Here is a 22,380-nt window from a genome sequence, read left to right as displayed (position 1 = left end):
CGGAGGAAGGAAGCGGAAACGCTCCGTATGCTAGCAGCTAGTTTCTGGCTCCTCGGACACCACACACACACATACACACACACACTCTCTCTCTCTCTCTACACACACACGCACAGTCCACACTCTCACACTCCTCTGTAGAGGAAGCTGGGAGCGGATAATTCGAGTTTTGTTTGTCACGGTGGCAGTATCGGAGCGGGACTTCTCGAGCGGTGAGTTTTCGTTGTTCCGTTAAAAGTTGGATTTCACGACGCAGGCTAGCCAAGTTCAGCTAGCCGCGTTAGCAACAACAGCTACGAGAAAAAAGGTGTTTTCTTCCTTTTCCACAACGTGAAGCTAGCGTGTAGGCCTCGGGCGTTAATATTCGCATCTGGTTGGTGCGGAGTTTATTTGTGCGTGTGTGCGGTCGCGTCTCGGCCCCTCGGTTTGGTGTTTCGCTGATAACGGGGTGAAGTTTGATGATCGCACCGCGGCGCAGTTATTGTTGTCCGACCCGTTAGCCGGCATGCTAGCTGTAGCGTTTCTAGAACAGTGGGCGCAGTCTGTTCGCTGGAACGGAATCGATCAGCCTCCAGTTTTAGGGGGGGGAGAACAAACATTAAGTAATACAATTCAATATTTAAAACACCCAACGTGTCTAAATCTCACTTGGCGTTGTGAGGAAGGCTCAGTAAAGGCACTGTAAAAATGCTAGCCGCTTTGCAATACGTGTCTTTTCACCCCAGCTTCCCTTTCGTGACTTTATAAACCCACTGCTGTCATCGTTGTGCTCGTTTTATGTTGGTTGCCTTCAGTAATCATTGCTGGATATGTCTACAGTCCAACATTGGCGGTAGTACTATGCGATCATGTCGTCCTCTCTCTTATCTCTGCTTTTATAACTTGCGAGACGTAACCCATGACGAGTTTTTCAATCCAGCAGCCAAACCTAAAACTTTGCGCCTACAGCAGTATGCAAAATCTTGGTGTGGGTGTAAAAGAAGCGGCAAGAGTTCTTGTTTTTCTCACTTAATGCAAATTCCAGTGTGAATCAGCAGGAGAGGCTTCGGTGTTTGGTGGGACCACCCTTTGCCTTCAGAGATGCATCAGCTCTTCTCAGCAGTTTCTGCAGGAATTTGCACGGAGGTTGTTTTCAGCACGAATCTCCTGTGGGCTGGTTCAGATCCTTCTGTCTCTTAATGTAATCCTTTTCTCTTCATGAAAACCAGGAGATCTTTGTTAAAGTATCAGACCCCCCCCCCCCCCCCCCCCCCCCCCCCCCCCTCCGTTTTTTGTTTTTATTTTTGTTGTTGCCCACCCTGAATCCCCTTTGAGAACCATAACGTAAGCCTTCATCAACCTGATTATGTAAAGATCAGGGGCTCTGTGGGGGGCACAGCATCACTCCTTGGCCTTTTTTAGACTGAAGGCAGTTGTTGTGACACATTGGCAGTACGTTTCTTAATTCCTTCTGGTTCTACATGATAAATAAGCAACCTTATACCACAGCATCTTGAAACTTTTGTCCTGTAAAGTTCATCTTTTGTTGTCATGTCAGAATTAACGTTCTTATTAGACTCAGAGCAGCATTAGCCTGAGCCCATCAGAGCTGCACGGGAGCACGATAGTAAACAAGCTAATTGGATAACGTGGATTTATCTGTTTAACTCAGCAACTGCAGGTTTAGCCAATGTATCACAGCCAGCTTGACTTGACGAGCCTCTCACCTGCCTCGGTGGACCCTTCGGGGTGGCTGTAGAGGTCTGCGGTTTTTGTCACTGAATGTGGTTAACTTTGTATAGCCGGCCCCATTTCCTGTGCTGGCAGGTGTAAAAGTAGTGGCCACATCACAGCTTGTATGCCTCTCAAGTCTTTGATCGTTTCAGATGGGAAACCTTTAAGAAATCTGCCACAAAACTGGGTCAGTCGTACAGGCGTTTGATTTATCGCTAATCACCATGTGAAATAATGAGGTTAGGGCATGCTCCTGCTGTTACTGATGCTCCTTGAAAGGCTTTCTTGGGGTACGCTGGTTCACTGTTTTCTAATATGTCCTAAATGCTGTAGCATTTTCTTTACCTGACAGGGAATTTAAACTGTCCTAACATGCCTTGGTTATGTGAGATTTTGAGCTCGCTTTTTAGATTGTGTGAACTTTCTTGATAGGGGTGTCAGACATATGGCTTGGGTCCCAGAATCGGTCTACCAGAGGATCTATCGAGGCCTAAGGGATAGCCTTACAAAGCAAACATTAACTTTTAATAGGAATACTGTTGTTTGTGGTTTATTTTCTCGTTAAATAGCTCCCTTGTTGCTAGCAGAGGAGTAACATGCACATTGAAAGCTGCAGAAAGAGAAAAAGGCATTCAGCATTTTTTCAGTTTCAGACTTTGAAAAAAACCCAACACGTTCAAGTAATAAGTTGTGTTTTTAGTTGCCCAAATTGTATAAGGAAATGGAAACTTTATTACAATGGGGCAAATTTTGAAAAGGTACAGTATTGATTGAAGTTTTCAGAATGTTCCTAACTTTCTGGCATTAAGAAAAAAAAAAAAACCAAGAAAAAACAAGAGGAGAACAGTTGGAGTGTATTCATAGTTTATTTTTAGATTACTATGCTGTCATTTTACTGGCCCTCCCCACTGGAGATCACATGCGGCTGTACATGGCCCCTGAACTGAAATGAGTGCGGAGTGAATTGATTGTTTTGAAATCGCTCCTCTCTCCTTGAGTGTATATGTGGCTGTGGTTTGTCATGTGACCGATGTTGCAGTTGTTACGGTTTAGTGTCCGTGTCACGTAGACAGGGCTCTGTGAAACTACTCAAATCAGATGTGCAGCCTCCATTCTCGGGATAAAAAAGTCATGTTGTTCAATAAAAGCAATCTCATGTTAAAGTGAAAAGCATTACCATTATAAATATAGATTAAATGACAAGGCTGATGTAGCAGGAGTGTATATGTGAGATCTTATGGCATTAAAGTGTGTGATTTTAGATCATTAAATAACTTTATTGTAAAGATAGTGGGGCAACTATCATGAAAATGTAAAATCTATCCAGCTGAACTGAGTAAACACGTCGCTTCTTGTTTCAGGTTCCCCACTGTGACCTTTATGTGAGGCCGAAGCCCTAAAGGAACGAGTCATTGACGGGAGGAGAGACTCGGAGGAACACCTTTCGACCGCCGGAGGCTTGGATCCCTTGTTTATATTTTTGCTTTTGACTCGGTCACCAAAACGCGAGCTTCAGACGAGCCGCTTCCCAGCACGCTACCAGCACCATGGAGGCCATCGCCAAATACGATTTCAAAGCCACGGCTGACGACGAGCTTAGTTTCAAGCGAGGAGACATCCTCAAGGTGAGTGACAGCGACGTGAGCGGTCTGCATTGCTCATGATTGTGAAACTGGAAAGTAACGCCTCGCTGTGGGGTTGACTTGTTGACTCTGTTCAGCATGAATTTTGTGAATGATTCAGATAGTAAACAAATAAAAACATGAAATTAGGGCCTGGGGGGCCTGTTTCTGATGAATTGAGGTAGCACTTTTTGTTTTGTTTTGTTTGTTGTTTTTTTTTAACTACACAGTTAACCCACTAAATAAATCAATCTGTCAGCAATCCATCCATTTACCCAGAATGCACTCTGGACATGTTACCAGTCAGGATAAATACAGACAGACCGTTACAGACATGCACACTCATCTTTAATTGGAATTTAAAGTCATCAGGTCACAGTGGAAGCAGAACATGCAAACTCCATACAGAAAACCTCTCAAGCTAAACAATATTAGTTCGTGTTGCGATACTTAAAAAGCTATGCAGATGATGTTGATGTATTTGTGCTTTGAGACACATACATCTAAATAATGGTCTTTCTCTTCTGTGCTGTGATCATATCTGCGTCTGCAGATCCTACAACCATAGCGGTTTATTGACTTTGTGATTTCTGGCCAGTTGCCACCAAATATGGTGTGATGTTGGAATAAGCACACTCCAGGGCAGCAGGGCTTCGTCTGGTTGGCCAGATCTGTTGACACGCAAAGCATGAATGCCCAGTGCCTGGAAGAAAATCTTTCAGAATATGCGACTGTTGACATCATGACAATAACTTTGCAGTATAACGTGCGGCCCACCTAACCGCTGCACCACTGCGCCGCCCGTGCCAAGCGATGGTGCACATAATTACACGTGGCAACGCAATTTCAGGCCTGGGTGCTGTGGCTGATGGAAACATAGCAAAGTGTTCGAAACAAACAATTCAAAAGTCGCCCAGAGATTAAAGAGGCGAAAGCTGCGAGGTTTTCCATCATGAACTATTTAAAGAAAGCCCGTGTCAGTTCGGATCCCCAGGCATGAGGAGCTTGTTCAAAGCCTGTTTTTACTTCTTGTTGCCTGCGAAGTGTTTGCCGTTGTCCAACCTTGATGAAATGGGCACGATAGGAGTGAGTACACACTGCAATTTTCCCACATGATGATTCTGTTTGGATTTAAATCCAATCATTATAATCCTCCCTGGATACTGTCATGCTTGTGACAGGACGAGTGCAGGAAAAACCTTCACGTTTGTGCATGTTAAAGCAGCTCAAACGTCCCCTTGAGATTCAACACTGTTACGATTGTCTTTCTTTGCCCTTTGGTTTCCAGGTTAGCCTTTGTCTTCCTGTAGAAAGGTTACTTTGACTTGTGTTTGTTCTCTTTTTGCACTGCTTTGAACCTGTTGTCTGATGGTGATTTTTGGGCCACATTCGTGAAGGACCACTCAGCGCCGCGTATTTTCAGTTTTCACCCGTCAGCTTGTTTTCATCATAACAGTAAAATGCTTTCACAGGCAACATCGGCGTCTCTTTCACATACAGGTAGCTGGAAAATCATCGCCGTCACATAAGTTTGCGTTTACCGGCATTAGTCGTTTTTACTTTGAAATGTTCAGTCAGCTGCTGGGATGAGTCGACTGTTATATCAGAGGATGACTGCCCAAATCTCTTTTTCTGGGAAAAACAGCAGAGAGGCTTGAAAAGACTTCTTATCTCAGCAGGGGGGCCTGGAGGGAGAGGGGGAGAAAGTCGGCTTAGGAAACACTGAGATAAATACAAGTTCTCTTAAATTTGCATGTGAGAAGAGAAAGTGCCGTACTTCTCTAATTTCAGCTGCCAGCTGCCTCGTTGGAAAATCTCAAGCTTTTCAGCAGATGGATGGAGATCCGTCCGCAAAGTTGATGGGAATCGCCACAATTTCTCTCTCTATTTTTTTTTTTTTTTTTTTTTCCCTTCTTAATTGACATCATTAGAGATGAAGTGTGGATACTGGTGACAAGATAGTTTAGATTTCGCCACGTGTGGAAATGCATTTTTGAACACAGAGTTGTCTGTTTTTAATCTTTGATCCTCAAGACCGCGTGAGATGAGTGAATGGTACCCGCCGTGCTAATTTCACATATTGATCATAAAATTGGAAGGATTGCGTAAAGCATTTGATGACCGGTCCTTTCTGCATTCGTGCTGCACATCCCTGCCAGTTTGTGCTTGTTGTTGTGGAGATGACACCTGCAAAGCTGAATATATGTATTTCCAGTAGACACAGTGAACAAGCTGGAATGCACTGTGAGTCATCCGACAGCCAAAATCATCTTACAGGAAGAGAAAAAGAGCGACTTTGATGTGGAAAACTACTCCAATATTGATATTTTTGACAGTTATTTGGCACAAATCAAGAGACGAATGAAGGATTCCGCATAGACACTTAAAAACTCCAAATGTATTTTTTTTTTTTTTCCTTGGAAAAATCTATAAAATCCCCATTAATATCTAAAGCGAGGCAGCGTTTGAGTGGAAGATGCGTCACATGTCTGAGCTCCGCTCATCGTTCCCAGTCCAAATAGCTGTTGGGTAACATACTGTACTGTAAAGCGCACAACCTTTAAAGAAGCACAAAACCGAGCGCATTACAGCCTGTGCTGGGGCGCAGAATGAGTCTGTAGCAGCATGAACGCCGCCTCCAGCAGCGGCCACTTTTCATCTGAACCGCTTAATGGCCGTTTAGCCCGCAGCACCGGTTAACTTTTGAGACTGAATGAATCGGCATGATTTTTTTTGTCGGATCCCACCCACCCAAGTTTTCTTTCATCATCTTCATCGTGTTCTCCCTCTTTTGTCGCGTCCCTCGGTACTCGTGCATTAGTCCAAAGCCCGAACGTTTCCCCCTCCAGCTAGTTGGTGAGAAATGGGACACGACAGTCACACGTTACGCCATATGTAGCATATTTTTTTTGTGAAATTCCTAAATTAATTCCAAATAACAATGAACTCACAGCTCCAAGTCTCTCAGATGAATTAGAGATTCGAGCTCCTCCTAATGCTCCTTTGACAGCTGTTTTTTTTTTTTTTTTTTTTTTTTTTTTTTTTTTAATGATTAATACACTGAAAGATTCTGCTTTTGCTGACAGCCAACCCTCCTCCTGAAATTGTGACATAGTCAGTGTCCGTTTGCGGGAATTGACATAAATAACAAGTTAGGGTGGAAAATGCATTTGCTTCTCAGTAACTGTACATTTACTGCCAGTCCTGCAGCAAGCTTTAGTCTGTGCTGATCCCTGGGTGATTTATATCTTAAACTTAATCTTCTAAATTTGAATTCTGTGATCCCGTCCTTTGACGATCAACACTAATTGGGGAGTAGATTTAATCTGAACAGTGAGTCTTGCGGTCGCAAACAGTTTCCTGTGCAATCTGCTGTCTAGCCAATGTGTTTAAAATGATCTGAGGTATTGATTAGCTCCGGGTGCATCAATGCATGTACTTGACACACAGTAAATAGGTAATCAATTAAACATAAGTGTAATGCTGCTGCCAATCTATGAGTGAGTATTTCACATTTTCGAGCTCGTGGACATGCCTCACCTGGGCGGGGCTCTGAGACTAAAGCTATGTGAATATCTCACTGTGCTTTAGCTGGATAGTTTGGTTGCATAATCGTTCCGTGAACGTCAGTCGCACCTCATGAAATGCTTTATTATTAATACAAGGACATAATATCAATATTAAGTTGAGCTGCAGTCATAAAGCAGCCTGACAAATGAGTGTTGTTTAAAATTCATGCAGCTTTAATCCTCATGTGTGCAGCGCTCCATATAAAACCTTTCCGAGGTGGCCTGCATTCACTGTGGCTCCTTTGCTTCCCTCACCAGTCCTTGTCTGTCTGCTCATGCTAATACTAAGCAGCCCTGCTGGCAGCACAAAGGCCCCCTCTCATGAGAAGGCTGCCCTGTGTTCAGGCTCCGCTTGTACATAGCATCCTTAACTTCTCACCACTTTCGGTATCACTCAGAGACGGTGGTTGTGTCGCGCGGACTGCAGCACCTCACACTGACACCGCACGCCGTTATCTTTCCCAGATTTCCTCCTTTCCCAGCATGTTTCGCTCCTCTTCACAGTATCGCTACCTGTTACCACACGCTGCAACGACGCGCCATTGTTAATGTTTACAGTGTGTTAATTTGTTGTGGATACAGAGGCGTCCTGACTGGCTACATGCTGTTGCTATGCAGTTTTTAAAGTTTCTGTACATTTTGTTCTCTCTTTATGTGCCACAGCCAAACAAAGTCTGCCTGCCACCGGGATAGAAATAATCATAACATTTGTGGGTGCAGATTCGTCCGCAGACGAATGCTGAGAGTCTTCCATGTTTCAGTGTGTTTAGCAGCTCTGTTTTATCTACTCGTGGTGTTTTCTTCATGTTTATAAGTATCACTTGTTCACTTTTTATAAAGCTGTAATGCTGATGAATGCATGCGGACACACATGTCTAGCATAGCATTGGAAGTTGATCAAGTTTATTTCCAATATATGACACAACCTAGGTGGACATGATGGTCTTCAGAACTCCTGCAGAGCTCCAGTTCCTTGTGTCGATGCTCCTGTGATTGACAAACAGGGTTTGTTAGAAATAGGGCTGGGTACTGTTTAACGATACGTCAGTGGTACCGACCGAAAAACTTCGGTATATACCGGTACTGAACAAGAGACGTGCGTACGGGTATCAGTTTCGGTTCTTAAAGTGGCTGCGCCGTCAATAAACATGCGTTGAAACGATCGTTCAGTTCTTCTCTTTTACTGAAAAAACAGTGAATCGCATCATTGAACATGTTAGCATGTCTTACCGGCTCACGCTCTTTCTAATAACATGCAGAGAGAGCCTCAGAGAGAGCCCTGCAGCGGCTGCAGCGCCCTTCTTCCTCTGTGGTGTCTGTGTAAAGTAAGGTTGAACATGCAAACAGCACACCTAGTGGCATGGAGTGCAAATGCAGTCATGGCGTCGTCTGTGCGCCGTGAAGGCAGGTACCGAAAAAAAGTACCGTTCAGGAACCGGTACCGTACGTGACGTATCGAAAAAGTTCTTGTACCCGAAAAATTTCTAACGGTACCCAGCCCGAGTTAGAAACGGAAAAGATTCACTGGCAGTCCCTGTTTTTTTTTTTTTTTTTTTCTTTCTCCAAAGCTTGATTATTAGGCAGCTCCAGCTTTGGCTTAATGCCACCGAGCCGCACAGCCGTTTTCCTCCTCATTCCAGTCGCTTTTTAGAAAATGCTTTTTATGTAAGCGTCTGTCTGCCACCGCGGGGATAAAAAGGTTGTTTTGGGGACATGAAATCCTCTGTCAACGTATTCAGTCATTAGGAAATGCGTATGCTCGCAGTTGAAAGTGATGCTAAATGTCGCGGGGCTTTTCTCTTGGAGCCAGGATTTTTGCTTATGGCTGTTGGTGCTGAATCTTTGAAGATACTTTAATTCATGCTATAGTCACTTCGGTCTTTGTTCTTTTTCTTTCTTTTTTTTCCCCCATTGGATTGGTTATGCATTGATTTACTTTATACACATGTATCACATGGAATTAAATCCGTAATGGTCTTGTATCATCATATTATTTATTAATCAGATTCCACAAGTCATAATAGCTTCTCACAGCTTTGAGCCATGCAACATTTAATCACGTCACTTGTTAGTTACTGAGCCGTGAATCGAGTACAGCAAGGGTCCTCAGACCTCCGTCTTTCTCCACATGACCGTTGTTGAGCAGCGGTTGCTTTATCGTTTCAAAAAAGGGGCAACCTTAAACATCTGAGCCAATATTATGAACCGTTGCGTCTCCTTATGATGTTTACTTTGCTTTAACTTCGCTTACTGCGTTGTCCTCTTATCAGAGAAAGGCACAGAGAGCTGTTGCAGCAACCTTCCTGTTTTATCTCCGCAGACAGTTTCAAGTTGTTTAACTGTTCCACTTTCCCCGCTTTTAATCTGAACCTAAGGACAGATCCGTCGTTTCGTCTGAAATTTGGGCCACGGTAGTGAGAGCCTTTCTTTTTTTTCAAAAATAGCGCTGAGGCGTGGGTTTATATGTAAAATATTTTTACGGTCTACAGCAGAGTGTGGGCTTGTGATACGTTTGCTTAATGCAGATTTGCTTCGTTTCGCAGCGTGGATTCCCATCATGCATGCCCAAAAAAAAGAGGAAGGCGCTGTTGTGATGTAGAAGATCTTATTTTAAACTTAAGCGCTCAGTTACAGGAAGTGACATTACATTTATGCACTTGCATTTTACAGGTTGACAGGGGGGGGGGGGACAAAACTGGTTACATTTTTCCATTTGTCACATGAACTTTCCCCCACAAGAGCTTACATTGACTCCGAAACAGAAGTGGTAGCAGGTTCTTTTACAGACCAGTTCTGCAATCAAATCGTGTTTTCAAAACCTGTGGCGAAAGCAGACCCTCTGCATGCTTTGCTTATTTTCTGTGTCGAAAGCAGTTCTAGAGGCAAATCAGCAGGCAAGCAGAGACCATCGCTGAGCCTGGCCATTGCCCTGAGCACTGTGCACTTGTTCTCATTTCCTCTTTAAATAAATAAAGATTAACAGGCCTTCACGCTGACAGAATTAGTTCCCATTACCAGATCTTTGAACCCTGCCCATGTAGCACAATCTAAGATTCATGTCTCCACCAGAAGCCACTTCTGCAAACTGCTGTCTGCAGATGTAATCCGTCTGTTATTTAAGCTTCCTTCGAGGCGTGCTACTCCTTCAATATTGCATTGTAGCCAATAATGAAGTAGCATACCGCTAAAGTCACACCAGGAATCGAATTCAAGCTTTCCAATAGACCATCAATAGTGGTCATTAATGAGCTCCAGGCTTTGTTCAGGGAAGAGAGTTAACGCATGGATGTTTTTTTTTTGGGATGTGTTTGATTGACATGTGGTTTTATGGTTCAGCTGTAACTTCCAGCGAAGAAGTCTGGCAGGAAGAGCTGATGATTCATGTTTACACTTCAATAATCAGTTCTTAGGAAAATTGTGTTTCAGGATTGCAAGAAAATTCAGGTTTATATTGCTTAAAAATATCCTGTATATTTAGAAATACCGTTTGGTTGATGACTGACAGAGAAAAATATATAAGTATTTTTGAATATTTACATTGCAGCTTTGAAAACTCCTGTCAACATGAAATACCCAGGAAAGCCAGGTTCTCACTGGTGAGGCTGAGGGGCTGAGCTTAGTCTGTGGTGAAGTTGTCTAGTCTGTCCCAGTACGACTGTGTCCTTGTTTTGGTGCTTTGCTGATGTTAATGCTACAGCTTTAGCTGTTTCACATCCTGTTTGATGTGTCTCCAAACCCCCCCTGCAACTTCCTGTGTCTCCACACTGACTTCCAGCTCCTCCACTGACTGACGCGCCGAAGTAACCCTGAGAAGCACGTCAGGCCCAAAAATGGACTTTTTCTGAATTTACCAAGAATATATCTATTTTAAAATCTCCTGTGACAGACGGCCTGCACCTCCACCCGTCTCTTTATTATTGATTTCTTTATGACACGTTGGCGCTCAGGGCATTGATCGCTCCTCTTTATCCACTTGACCACTGATGAGTGAAGAACTTTTATCAGAGTTTCCTTCCCTTGCCCGAATGCCTTTGCAAATCCCCCCAAAAAATCCTTTTAAAGACTCCTAAGCCTTCATTAGAGTCTGAGCTCCAAACATAGACTCAAACCCCACTATTTGATTCTTTGGACTTTTCCAGTCTCATTAAATTGAAGTCAGTGGTGGTTTTCTGTGGACTTCTTGGCAGTCGCTCTGCAGCGGCAGGGAAGTGGACTTTGTAAAGCTGAAGGGTCAATAAATCCCCCACTCGGTTGCTCATTGTGCAGTTTTTGATACAGATACAGATGAGAGTGTTCTTGCCTTGCCAAACCGTCTTGTACACTCCTGCTGGAGTCTTCTGAGACTCGGCGTGCGTGCTGTTCACATTTGCATAGGAGCAGGCTATTTTTTAATTAAGCGGCCAATCTCTGGAGAGAAAGCTTAGATTAAGTACGTTTCTCTGACTCAGTGCTTTTTCCTTTTTTATTCCTTTCTGGTTGTTCACACTGTGTATATGTATTAATATAAGGAGCAAAAAAAAGCCTTCAGTCCTGTTCTTTTGGGATTTCAGTCCATTGTTCCAGCTCCGCAGAAGCTTCAGCATGAGTCATTCTTGTGAGTTAGGTGTGTGAGACCAGTGTGTTAGCTCACTTCCACAACACTCGGGTCAGTCAAAAGCCAGAGTACGGAGAGTGAGCTGAAACACTGTTAGCCTGCCAGGCCGCAGGTTGATACTGCCTTACTACAGCCGCGATGCACATGCACAGTAACTTCTACGGAGACGGAGTCCAAGCATTTTCTGAAAAGTTCCACTTTGGAGCCATTCTCCAGAAGTAGTTTTCAGTAGCCTCAGACATTGTTGTTGTGTAAAAGTACAAAATGCAGCGAAAGTTAAGCATTCTCACTTGAAAATGTGATCGTGTAAACGGGGCCTAAAACACACAGCTGTCACTTTGAGAGTTAATGCAAAACTGCAGGAAAATTTATTTGAATTGCACTTGACAAGTTTGACATGAACCCCGGTGCCACCGTGACATTGGCCTGTACTTACTGCTGCCGTCTGAACCTTGGTGGGCACCAGACAGAGCAGGCCGAGCCCCGCTTTTCAAAACACTCCACATGCACTTGTGTGGTTCAGTCGAGGTTTGAGTGAAGTCTGAGTAAACACCACGGACGAAAAGGCCTAAACACAGTATGCGACGGACTTCAGAAGTGTTCTTCTGTCTTTGCAGCAGATGTGCACCGCGGAGAAAATCCTGCAGCCAATCTTGACATTTTTATGCGACGGGTTAAAGGCTGCAGGAGCAAGGTTTTAAAACATTTTAAAAGCAGGCTGTGAGCAATCGGTTCCATTTTATGTATTTATACCATAGTAGCTGGTGAGCATAGATTTTGATTCAATAGTCCAAGAGTACCAGTGTTTCTTTGTCAAACTGTATCATGAAGTGAAAACTGGCTAAAAGATTTGCAAGTCATCCATTGAGAAACAGTACATGCATGCAAATAGTAAAATTTTAAAACCTTCTGGATTAAAAAAAAAAACCCCTGAAGTGTAGAAATGATAGACTTTACAGATCACCTTCACCAATGCCATTACATAATTGATAAATACTACCCAGAAGGCTTGTCACTAGATTGTGGTTAGTTAATTTTTAACTGAAATATCCTTGCAGTACAATGCTTCAGGTGTTGCATTAGTTTTTCATGCCACCTGTGCTGCGAATGCACTTTCGTTAGGGAAACGACTGTCGTGGATTAAAAAGAGAGAGAGCTGAGAATAACAGGAATAGCAACCTTTTTCTCATTATGGCACCATAACCAGCATGCTTCCGTTTACAGCAGCCAGACAAAGAGATGTGGAAAGTGCAAATATTGCCTTAGCGTCAGTAATGGAGGAAAGTGTGTTTGCATGAACCTTTTCTTGCCTTGCTACATTTTCCTGGTGTGTGTGTGTGTGCGTCCCCCCCCCCCTTCCGTATATATTTACAGTTCATCTGCTCAAAGTCAACATACGGCAGCAGGTCCCGGACCTGACATGTGTTTGTCCCGCCGCTCTCGAAAAGCTCTCGGTTTAACGCCTATCCCGTTGACGTCTGCTCGCTTCTGGCTCAAAGCTCGTCGGAGCAATAAATTGTGTAAAGGACCGATGTCAGCCCGTGTGCACAGAGTGGTGTTGAAGCGTTTAACAAAGCGCTGTGAGCGAACAGGCAACATAAAGCCGACGCCACCGGGCTGTTTCAGCCGTTCACTGTGGTTCTTCTAGAGACACAAAATTTAATGTAGACTCTGCTTTATTCTGTATAGAAGTTTTGAGATGAACACTTTTCAGTTAACACAGTAAATTCCTATGATTTTTAAGGTTTCACCCCAAAATTGTGATATATTTGCACATAATAAAGCTTTTTTTTTTTTTTTTACTTTCCACTCTCTACTCTGTGTTGTAATTTCCCTAAAAAATGCTGTTTTAAGCTTCATCATTTTTCTTTGTAAATCAGTCTATTTCCAAACACACTGCGATTAGTACATGATAACGTCTGACGACGCAGAATGTCTCTCAAAATGATCATTTGTCCGATGGAGGTGTGGTTGTGTTGGTTTTTTTTGTTTTTCGTTATAACTTATTGGACTCTGTATGTTTAAAATAAATTTTCTAGAGTATTTGTTTGAACATGCATTTTTCAAGACATCGGACCACATGAATGGAGATTACAGAAACACTGCTGTCATTTAAAAAAAAAAAAAAAATACAGAACTTGCACATATCTCAGTAATAACGCAACAATTCCTCCTATTTCATCATAATTCCTTTATTTTACCAGAGCGATACATGAGTTACCAAGCAGATCAATTGACTCTTTATAGGTTAAAACTTTTAAAACCAGGTCAAGATCTGAGAACTTGATTTAAAGCCCGACTGTTTCTGATGGTGTTGGATTCAGTTTGTTTCTCACATTGTTTTTAACTCATCCGAATTGTCCTAGATACAGATACAACACCCCCAGTGTTCTGTCAGAGCTTTATTTGGGTGCTTCCTTGTAGCTCTGCATAATCATTGAAAGGTGACTAGTGAGCAGCACATGGCCCGAGGCTACAGGCAGCACAGACACAGTCTGATTCAGTAATCCGGCGCAGCCAAGCGTGTGCTGCATTAAACCAGCCATTTAAAACAGGAGTTGGAGTGACTCAGCGCTCCCTGATCATAAACGTCCCGCTTGGTGTCAGCGTCTCTTCGTCATCCTTGTGTCATCTTTCACAGACAGTTTCAAAGCGCAGCTTATGGTTCCCTGATTTTTGTACTGCAGCCGACCTGTTTTTTTTTTCTCCCCCCCCCCTCTCTTTTTTTCCTTGCGGCGTTGCTTTCTAATAACTCGGAGGCATAAGAAGTGAAATGCACCGAGCAGGTTGGGTCTTGCATCAGGGCCATTTAATTAAACATCATGAAAGCGAACGTTTCCCCCAATGTGGAATACATTTTGCATATCAGAAACGTTCAGCCGCGCTAACGCAGATGGAAGTCTGTGCATCCTGCAGCATGAAGCACAGCTCGCCTGCTCTGGAAAAGAAATGCCCTCATTTTATGTAATTTGCCCTTGAGGAGTTTTCCTAAGCTGATCACAAGGAGCGTGATTCTTCAAAGTGGTCTTTCTCTCTCCCTCTCTCTCGTCTACATTGTTTTTGCTCTGCTCTCTCTCCTGCTGAATTTTTTTCCTTTGCCGTGCACCCCCTCGGAGTGTTGAGTCAGAGAGCCGTAATTAGGTTTCGCTCTTCCCTTGCTCATTCCTCCATCACTCCCTGCTGAGGTGCCATAAAGACTCTGACAGCTGTATTTAAACCTGCAGTCATAATCCACCTCACCACCCCGCCCCCTTCTCAGCTTCGGCTCTCACTGTACGTCAGAATTAATTTCTCCAGCTTCTATCTTTTGTCATAGTTTCAGTTTTGAAAGATGAAAGGATGAAGCATGTACCTGGGCATTCATCTTTTATACCCAGAGTGTTTGAGCCACTGTTGACGAAACCTGAAACCATATTTATCAGGTATTTTGTTGACGTGTAAGTTGTTTGTCTGTTGTGTGCATTGAGTGCAGTGTCGGTTTTTGCCACTCATGTCAGATAAGCTGCTCCCCTGAGGATTAATAGAGCCGTCTCATCTAATCTAATAAATACAGAATTGAAGCCACCGTAGTGATCCATGCTCCTCCTCCTCCTGCTCGTCCCCCCGTCTGAATATTCACATTTCAGGTCAGGGCCTCGGGCATGCGAAGGTTCAACAACAGTAAACCAAGTCGACCTTGGTGTCAACAACCCATTGAGATGTTTCAGAAACGCAACAGATGATCGTAAACACATACCGTTTCCCGAGCTGTCACATCTGTTTACCGTGTAACAGATTGGGTTGCTTTTTTTTTTTTTTTTTTTTTTTTTAAGCTTCAGTCATTAGGGGATAAAATAAACGCCAAAATAAACAGCAATGAGAGCTCAAGCTGTGATAAACAACATTGTGATGTAAGAGGGGCTCGCCCCCCCCTCCGTCCCTCCCTCCTCCAGATGTTTCTTCCACATTGACGGTAAGAAGAGAACGCTGGACTGGGGCTTAGGTCTCAAACAATCCCTCTCTATCACACCTACAGCTTAAAAAACACTGAGCGTGAACGTTATTGTTTGAGAACGATCTGCTGAAAACTGCATTGTTTCTTACACTTTACAAACTCAGTTTTTAATTCTTTGATTTAGCAATGTTTTAGGTTTGGGTTCTGCGACAAAATGTGCCTCTGGGCAGATACTGTAACGCTGTAACAAGTAGTTAATGTGCGGTCTGTTGAGATCTGTATAAACCAGGAGTAAACAACACAAACAACACTCGGGAATCTGCCAGCGGTATTGTCTGTCTGCTTTTACATAAGCAGAAAACCTATTGACCTGTGGAGTGCAGAGGCAAGTACTCTCCATTTAAAACAGCTTGTTTTCCCTGTTCAGACACGGGCATGGGCCAAATGAAAATGTTATGCCGTGGAAGCACTTTCTGCTCCTGTATAAACAGCCAATAAAAAAAAAAAAAGTGTCATGTTAATGAGCCTTAGATAACTTCTTGCCTTTACTGCATCACTGACATTTGCTTTCAGAATTCAAACACAAGGACGGTGAAATAAAACTTTCTGTTGTGAAATGTCTTTGATTGCAAAAGTAGATTATATGTCTTCCTTTTCTTTATAAGTAAAAAGCCATTTCTGCACTGTGAAACACTCAAAGCCGGTCTGAACGAATGGCTTTAATGAAGCACGTGTATTGTGATGTGGTGATATTCAAATGAGGCCTCAGTGGACGCATTCAGAGGATTTCCATGAGGCGCCGACAGCGGTGTTGCTGTAACTTGACTCTGGAGTTAGAGAATGGCTGGAGGCCGCGGTGCAGAGCTGCTCGGCCGGGCGTCCAGCATTAAGCTAATCCTCCGGTTTGGAGGTGTTACATGTGTTTTGAAGCCACACTTTGTGCCTTTGCCCCATTAGGGACCCTCCCCATGTGGTAATGGCCTCAAGCATTATTTTAATTACAGCACTGTTAGGAGCCCAGTTTCCTCGAATCCCGTAATCTCTTGTTGTCTCTTTCTGCTTCGGGGGCGGCTGCTGCGGCGCTCCTGGCTACAGCCCGGCCCCGTCTAATTCAGCCGCCTCCCTGCTGAGAGCAAAAGGGGCCAAACTCGTTTTTGACTGAGTTGTATTCCCCCTCACGGCACCCCCAAATCTCCTGGGATTTTAAATTCATCTCCTTTTATCCTACTGTGCAGTCATCTGTCTCGGCGTTAACACATTCGGGTTATTTAAACTCGTGTCACCTGCGCTTTTTAAAGACTTCATCCTGAAGACTCTGCTGAATGTCCTAGATACCGCGGTGCTGAGGGGGATAAGTCGGTTCGTCCCCCTTGGTAAGATCTAATGCCGCCACATATGGAAGTCGTACCGCGGCCAGTTTCTCAAAATACCAGAACTGAAGTTTCGTTTTCGGCAGGCCTTGGCATCGTTGCACACACACTCACTGACAGCCTGTTATTATTTCAGCATAGAATCGATGCTCCAGGCTAAATGTAGGTGTGCGCCTCTCTAGAAATGCTCCTATTCGTGGTTTGGAATGACACACTTGCAGTAGCTCGGATTTGTCTGCTTCCAGACAGAGCTCTTGTGGTGTGTGTGTGTGTCTGTGCATGTCAGTTCAACACCTAATGCGGTAAATATCTGGGGACCGTTGGGCATTGGTCAACTACCAATCAATTAATTACTGTTAGCTGAAGTATAATCCACTCATTTACATATTTAAATGTAGTGATGAATGTGCATAAGTAAAAACAATTCATATAGAAAGCTAAATGCAAATCTGTCTTTACTGTTATTCTGACGTCTCTTCGTACTACCATTTCAGATGTCAACCATCATTAAAACCGTGTTTGGTTTCCGCACTTGGAATAACTCATGATGACACTGCAGACGAGCATGCACAGTTTGCAATTTTATGTTTTATGGATTTTATTTAAGAATGTTGAATAACTTCACTGTGATACACTGTAGACCACTGAAACTATCACAAGTCCTGTTGATCATTAAATAATACTACAAAGTAAAGTTCATTTTAACCATACGGCCATAATAAAGATAACCGTGATTCGGTGCAGAGGTGTCTGGCTATGATCATTTATTGACTACAACCATCGAAAAACTTTTTCTCCATTTATGGACATTATATCAGAGCAAATAGGAGCCTCCTCCTCTTGCAAAGACACGCCAACATATCCAGTAATGGATCCGTTCAGATGTGCAGTACCTGCTTCTGCTCAGTCATACACAGCAGGCTTTTCACTGACTTTCAGTGACTTTTTCAAGTAAACTGTTGTCCCTGATAGAGTTCTGTGATTTAATTGGATGACCCGCCAAATGTTCAAATCGTGTCAAGGTTTCCGTCTGGTGCGCAAAGAGGCAGCAGACGGGGCTCGATCAGGTCCATTAAAAAACCGGCTGCAGATCCAAAAGGCTCTGGCCTCCGAGGTTCTGATGAAGCTTTAGTTTGTCCGTCTAGCTATCCGGCTGACATGCTGCACGCGCAGATTAACTCACACTCCAGGGTAATCCCCGCCTCTGATTTATTGCAATCCTGCGTGCACCGTGCAGACGCGTGTGTTATTTTTGCGTCTTGTTTTCCCTCCCGCCGTCTGTCCGCCTCACTTTCTATCTCCATTCCGTATCGTGTGAGTAAGTTGGTCGAACGTGCTTAATTGATGGTAACACCTGAACGAAACCTAATTAATCCGAATTTTCTTAGTTTCAGATTCAAACCCGTCTCTTGTGGAGAAGACACAATGTAAAAAGTCAGACACTGACCATCGTAAGGAAATCCTGGCTGTGTTTTATAATTTCCTGGTTTTTCAGACGTGACAGTTCTTCGCGTTTCGTGTCACACAGCTCTGCGGGTGGAAGTGTGATATATTATTTTAGAGTGTGATGATTGAGTGTAAGATAGCAGGGAGGAGGTGGAGGGAGACTGCAGTGGCAGCTGTGGAGGAGATAATCCCCGGCCTGGACTTTAGCCTCTCAAATAGAAACTCCTACAACTATTGTCGCTCGATCAGATTAAATAGACCAAAAAGAAAAAACACACATCTTCCACACGGAGGGAGGGTGATGTGCATCATCCACAGAAACACAGCAGCACAATGCTGGCTCGGCTCCGAACGCGGAGACAGAGCTCAGTCAGACAAAATGTTGCGGTCGTCTCTCCTCTGTATGGTTTGAAGGGGGAGAAAAAAAAACTGCTTACCCAGCAAATATTTTATTTCTGCTTTTCCTCACGGCCTACCATTCTTTTACTTCTGCAGTCACCAGATCGGCCCGGAAGCAAGTAAAACCAATTCCCAGTGCGTGTTTCATTGACAAATACATAAGCAACTGGCAGGGCCTTCAGTCTTTTTAGAAATCTGAAGATAAAAATAAATTAAAAAAACTTGATTTGTGACCTAAAAAGGCCTTTTATTTCTATAATACATTCCACCCTTTACACTCGCAGCAGAAAGCTGTGGTACAATGTAATGCCAAAGACACTTGGATACATGTTCAAGGCCAGATGAGGATCAGACTGCCAGCTGAGCAGAGCCATTCCTGCTTTTTGCCTCCTATTTTCCACCGGCGTACACCCGTCATTATGAACCAATATGAAGTTTTCTCATCTTATCAAAATTGTACGTTATTTCTTGCACATAGAAACGAATTTCATTCAAATTCATATATTTAAATGCGCCAACCGTGTAATCAGTGCTCACAGTACTTAAAGTAATTATAAAACAGTTTTGTGCATCAGTGTGTTTGGATACACTCGAGACAAACAAGGGCTTATTTTGAATCTGCTGGAAAATTCAGTTAAGCATCTTAGCAATTTCTACAGTACGAAGCTTGAGCAGACAGCATATTCCAGCACCCGCTGTGCTCTATTATTAACTTTAGTCATCGGCCGGGTAATTATTGAAGGGTTTACTCCAGTTCACAAGATCTATTGGCATGTGGCGCTCTCGGACTGATGGACCGACGACGTTTTCCCTCGCGCGGCGAGAAAATATGGCCGTTTCTCTGTGAACACTGTTTTCAAAATGTTCCATTTTCACTTGAAATGTTGTCGTGTGAACGGGGCGCAGTTTGAAGATTCTCCAATTCTCATTGTTCTAACAGCAAAGACGGCTAACTGCAGTCAGTCTGCATCCAGTAACTCGTCGTGTCGAGCTGTTCTGTTGTGGTTTACACTTGTCGGAGGTCGGAGTGCAGGTGAGCGGTGGAGTTTGGGGGGGGTTGAAGGGGCGCTTCAACAGAGTGGATACTTGCCAACAAGTGGGCTCGAGCCTGAGGATGAATCACTGTCTTTCTGACTGCATCGCAGCTCTTCCACCTACAGCACTGTACACGAACACACTCTCCACTCCTCCAGTTTTTTTTTTTTTTTTTTTTTTGCTTTCATGTTTGTCTTTAAATAAAGAATGAATTTTGTTGCCGCACTCCCAGAAACTAACTTTGCGTGCCGCCCCTGCCGCGCTCCCAACCAGCCCCGGGGCGCAGACGCAGAGCGGCTTCACTCCAGTATACATAGATCAAGAAAATCAGTCACTTGCTCCATCACATGTTGCTCATGACTGTCCGCCCCGGGCGCTGTTCTCGTGTCTGAAGAGCAGCTCTCCAGTGAGTCAGCTGTTGGTGCGGCAACACATGCAGGACTTGATGAAATCAAGCGCTCCCTCTGACACAAATGGTCCGTCGCATGGAGTCGGACAGGGGTCCCCAGGAGTTCACAGGACCTCAAAGGCTATCCGGGACCGGACGTACGGTGTGGACACTCGATAGCCGAGCTTTCATTTCGGCCAATAATCGCAGCGACCGTTTGGAACATCTATGTTCGGCATGTTGGCATTTCCCATCTCGCCTTTCGAGCAGCACTCGGGCTGATTAGGCGTATTTGATACGTTAAGACAGTCCACACTGGTAGTGACTTTGAGTCTCGGGGTTGAGTCAAATTAAAATTAAAATTAAAAGCTAAAATTAGCCATGCGAGCGTTAGCGCTATGCGTCACAGCACCCGTGCGTTTTTCCACTCCGTGACAAAAAAAAAAAAAGTGACAAAAGATGTACAAGAAGGAATACTGCTGTAGCACCTGAAACAACGATGAGTCACCTGGTTGGGGCTTATTTTCCTCACTGTCTGTGCAGATGCTCCTATAAATAAACATATTTACCTACGCTCAAACGACTGAGTTCAGTGATTCTGCTCAACTTGTCCTGCAGAACCGATTTTCAAAGTGACCTTTTTTTATCTTCTTGGCTTTCATAACATTTTGTCCAAATACAAAAAGGTACCAGAATAACTTCTATGACTTTGGTGGTGACCTTTCATTCATGAGCTTAAATATATCATGGACTTTTGACCATAATGAATAACAAGTTTTATATTCACACCACCTGAGTTTATTTTGATTTTATTGCCATAGATTTGTGAAAATGTGCAGTGAATGAAAACTTGAGCCTTTTTTCTCAAACATATTCGACTGTGTGACTACAGATCTGACATGCGTACCAGTGTCTCTTAGAGAACAGACTCAGTACAGAAGTCAATGTTATAAAAAGAAGCCATCTTTGTCTATTCTCTTCAATAGGATGAAAAGTTTGAGCAAACAAGCCGACTGACTCCTTGTTTCAATGTTTTCTCGAGCATAAACATCCGGTTCTCGTTTTCGTTGTTTCCAAACCGTTTTTCTACCCACATTAGTGGCGATCAGCAGCAGATCTCCGCGTGCTAGCACGCCAGAGCCGTGTCTGCTACGAAGCCCAGCCTCACGAACGGTTCCACTCTGGCCTCACAAGAAGTCGCCCCTGGGCTGACGGCGCCGGTGCCTTCACAGAGCGCTGCGAGACGGCAAGCGGGCCGCCCGCAAAGCCACACAGCGCTCGGATCAGTCTGCTCTTTGCAGGCGCTCGTTCTTAAAGGTCCGTTTGGTGTGTCAACACAAAGCCCAGAGGCTCAGGCCCCTTTTTGTTTGAGCGTTGGCTCAGACGGCACCACTCCGACCAGGGTACTCACGCTAACCCCCTCTATCTGTGTTGTTACTGTTTTCTCCACTAAATCCTCTCTCACACGTGCACATATAAACACAGCAACCTCTGCTGATTACAGCCTGCTTTTGTTTTTGGGCCAAGGCCACTCCCTCGCTCAGTAATGCCGGTCTTGTGCGGGGTTAGCAGCTGGGGGAAGACGAGGGACAGCTGGCATTCTGCAGGCTGACTGGAGCAGAGAGTCCCGGGTCACTCGCACGGCGCATGGACCGACCGGGCAGCTGTCCCGGGACGGGCCGTGGCTCAGACGTGAACTTGACTGGAGAGGAAGAGGGAGGGGAAGTCAAGAAAGCTGCATCTGTTAGACTCAAATGGGTGTTAATTTTCGCTCTTCCTCAAACAAAACCTAAATAACGTGTCAGGAAATTTCACTGATTTATCGCAGTAACGCACGCCGTCGCCGAAACAGTTTAACATCTTGCAAAGTTAGACGAAGACTTCAATACAGAAGTGGAACTAGAAGAGATTTCCGCTTCATTTCAGTCTTCTCAGGGAATAAAACCACAGCTTAGCCGTGTGACACACGTATCACTTCCTGGTCTTTCTCTGGGCTTTATTTTTTTAAGCCCCTGCTCTCGGCTGTAGGTCAGACTGGCGTTATCAGGCTGCATGAAATATGTACACACCTGTTAAAGACTGAAAAGGATAAGTTCTGTAAGATTCTGTGTGACGTAATAAATTCTACGGTTGGGTTTTGTGTACGGCGTTCCGTGTTTTGGTCTGTTTTTCTTCCGAATTCATCGTGCTGCTTCTTTTGCTCCCAGTTACTTAGAATTCTGCACACGATTCACCTCCTTCATAAGTAAAGAGACATGCGCTTGTTCACTTTGTACACATGGATACACCTGCACGGTAGCCACACTTTAT

At 44.0% G+C, this 22,380-nt stretch overlaps 1 protein-coding gene across 1 annotated transcript in view; it reads left to right on the top strand.

Annotated features, from left to right (window-relative positions):
- grb2b (growth factor receptor-bound protein 2b) overlaps positions 1–22,380 on the top strand; it is a 31,176-nt gene continuing 8,796 nt past the window's right edge. Inside the window, exons 1-2 of the mRNA XM_030089758.1 lie at positions 1–212; positions 3,075–3,338. Coding sequence (XP_029945618.1) covers positions 3,261–3,338 — 78 coding nt within the window. The 5' untranslated portion in view covers positions 1–212; positions 3,075–3,260. The remainder of the gene's footprint in view (positions 213–3,074; positions 3,339–22,380) is intronic.

The sequence above is a fragment of the Salarias fasciatus genome, chromosome 4 (assembly GCF_902148845.1).
Source record: "Salarias fasciatus chromosome 4, fSalaFa1.1, whole genome shotgun sequence".
Classification (NCBI taxonomy): Eukaryota; Metazoa; Chordata; class Actinopteri; order Blenniiformes; family Blenniidae; genus Salarias; species Salarias fasciatus.
The sequence above is the reverse complement of the archived record's forward strand: the minus strand, read 5'-3'. Positions and strand labels throughout refer to the sequence as shown.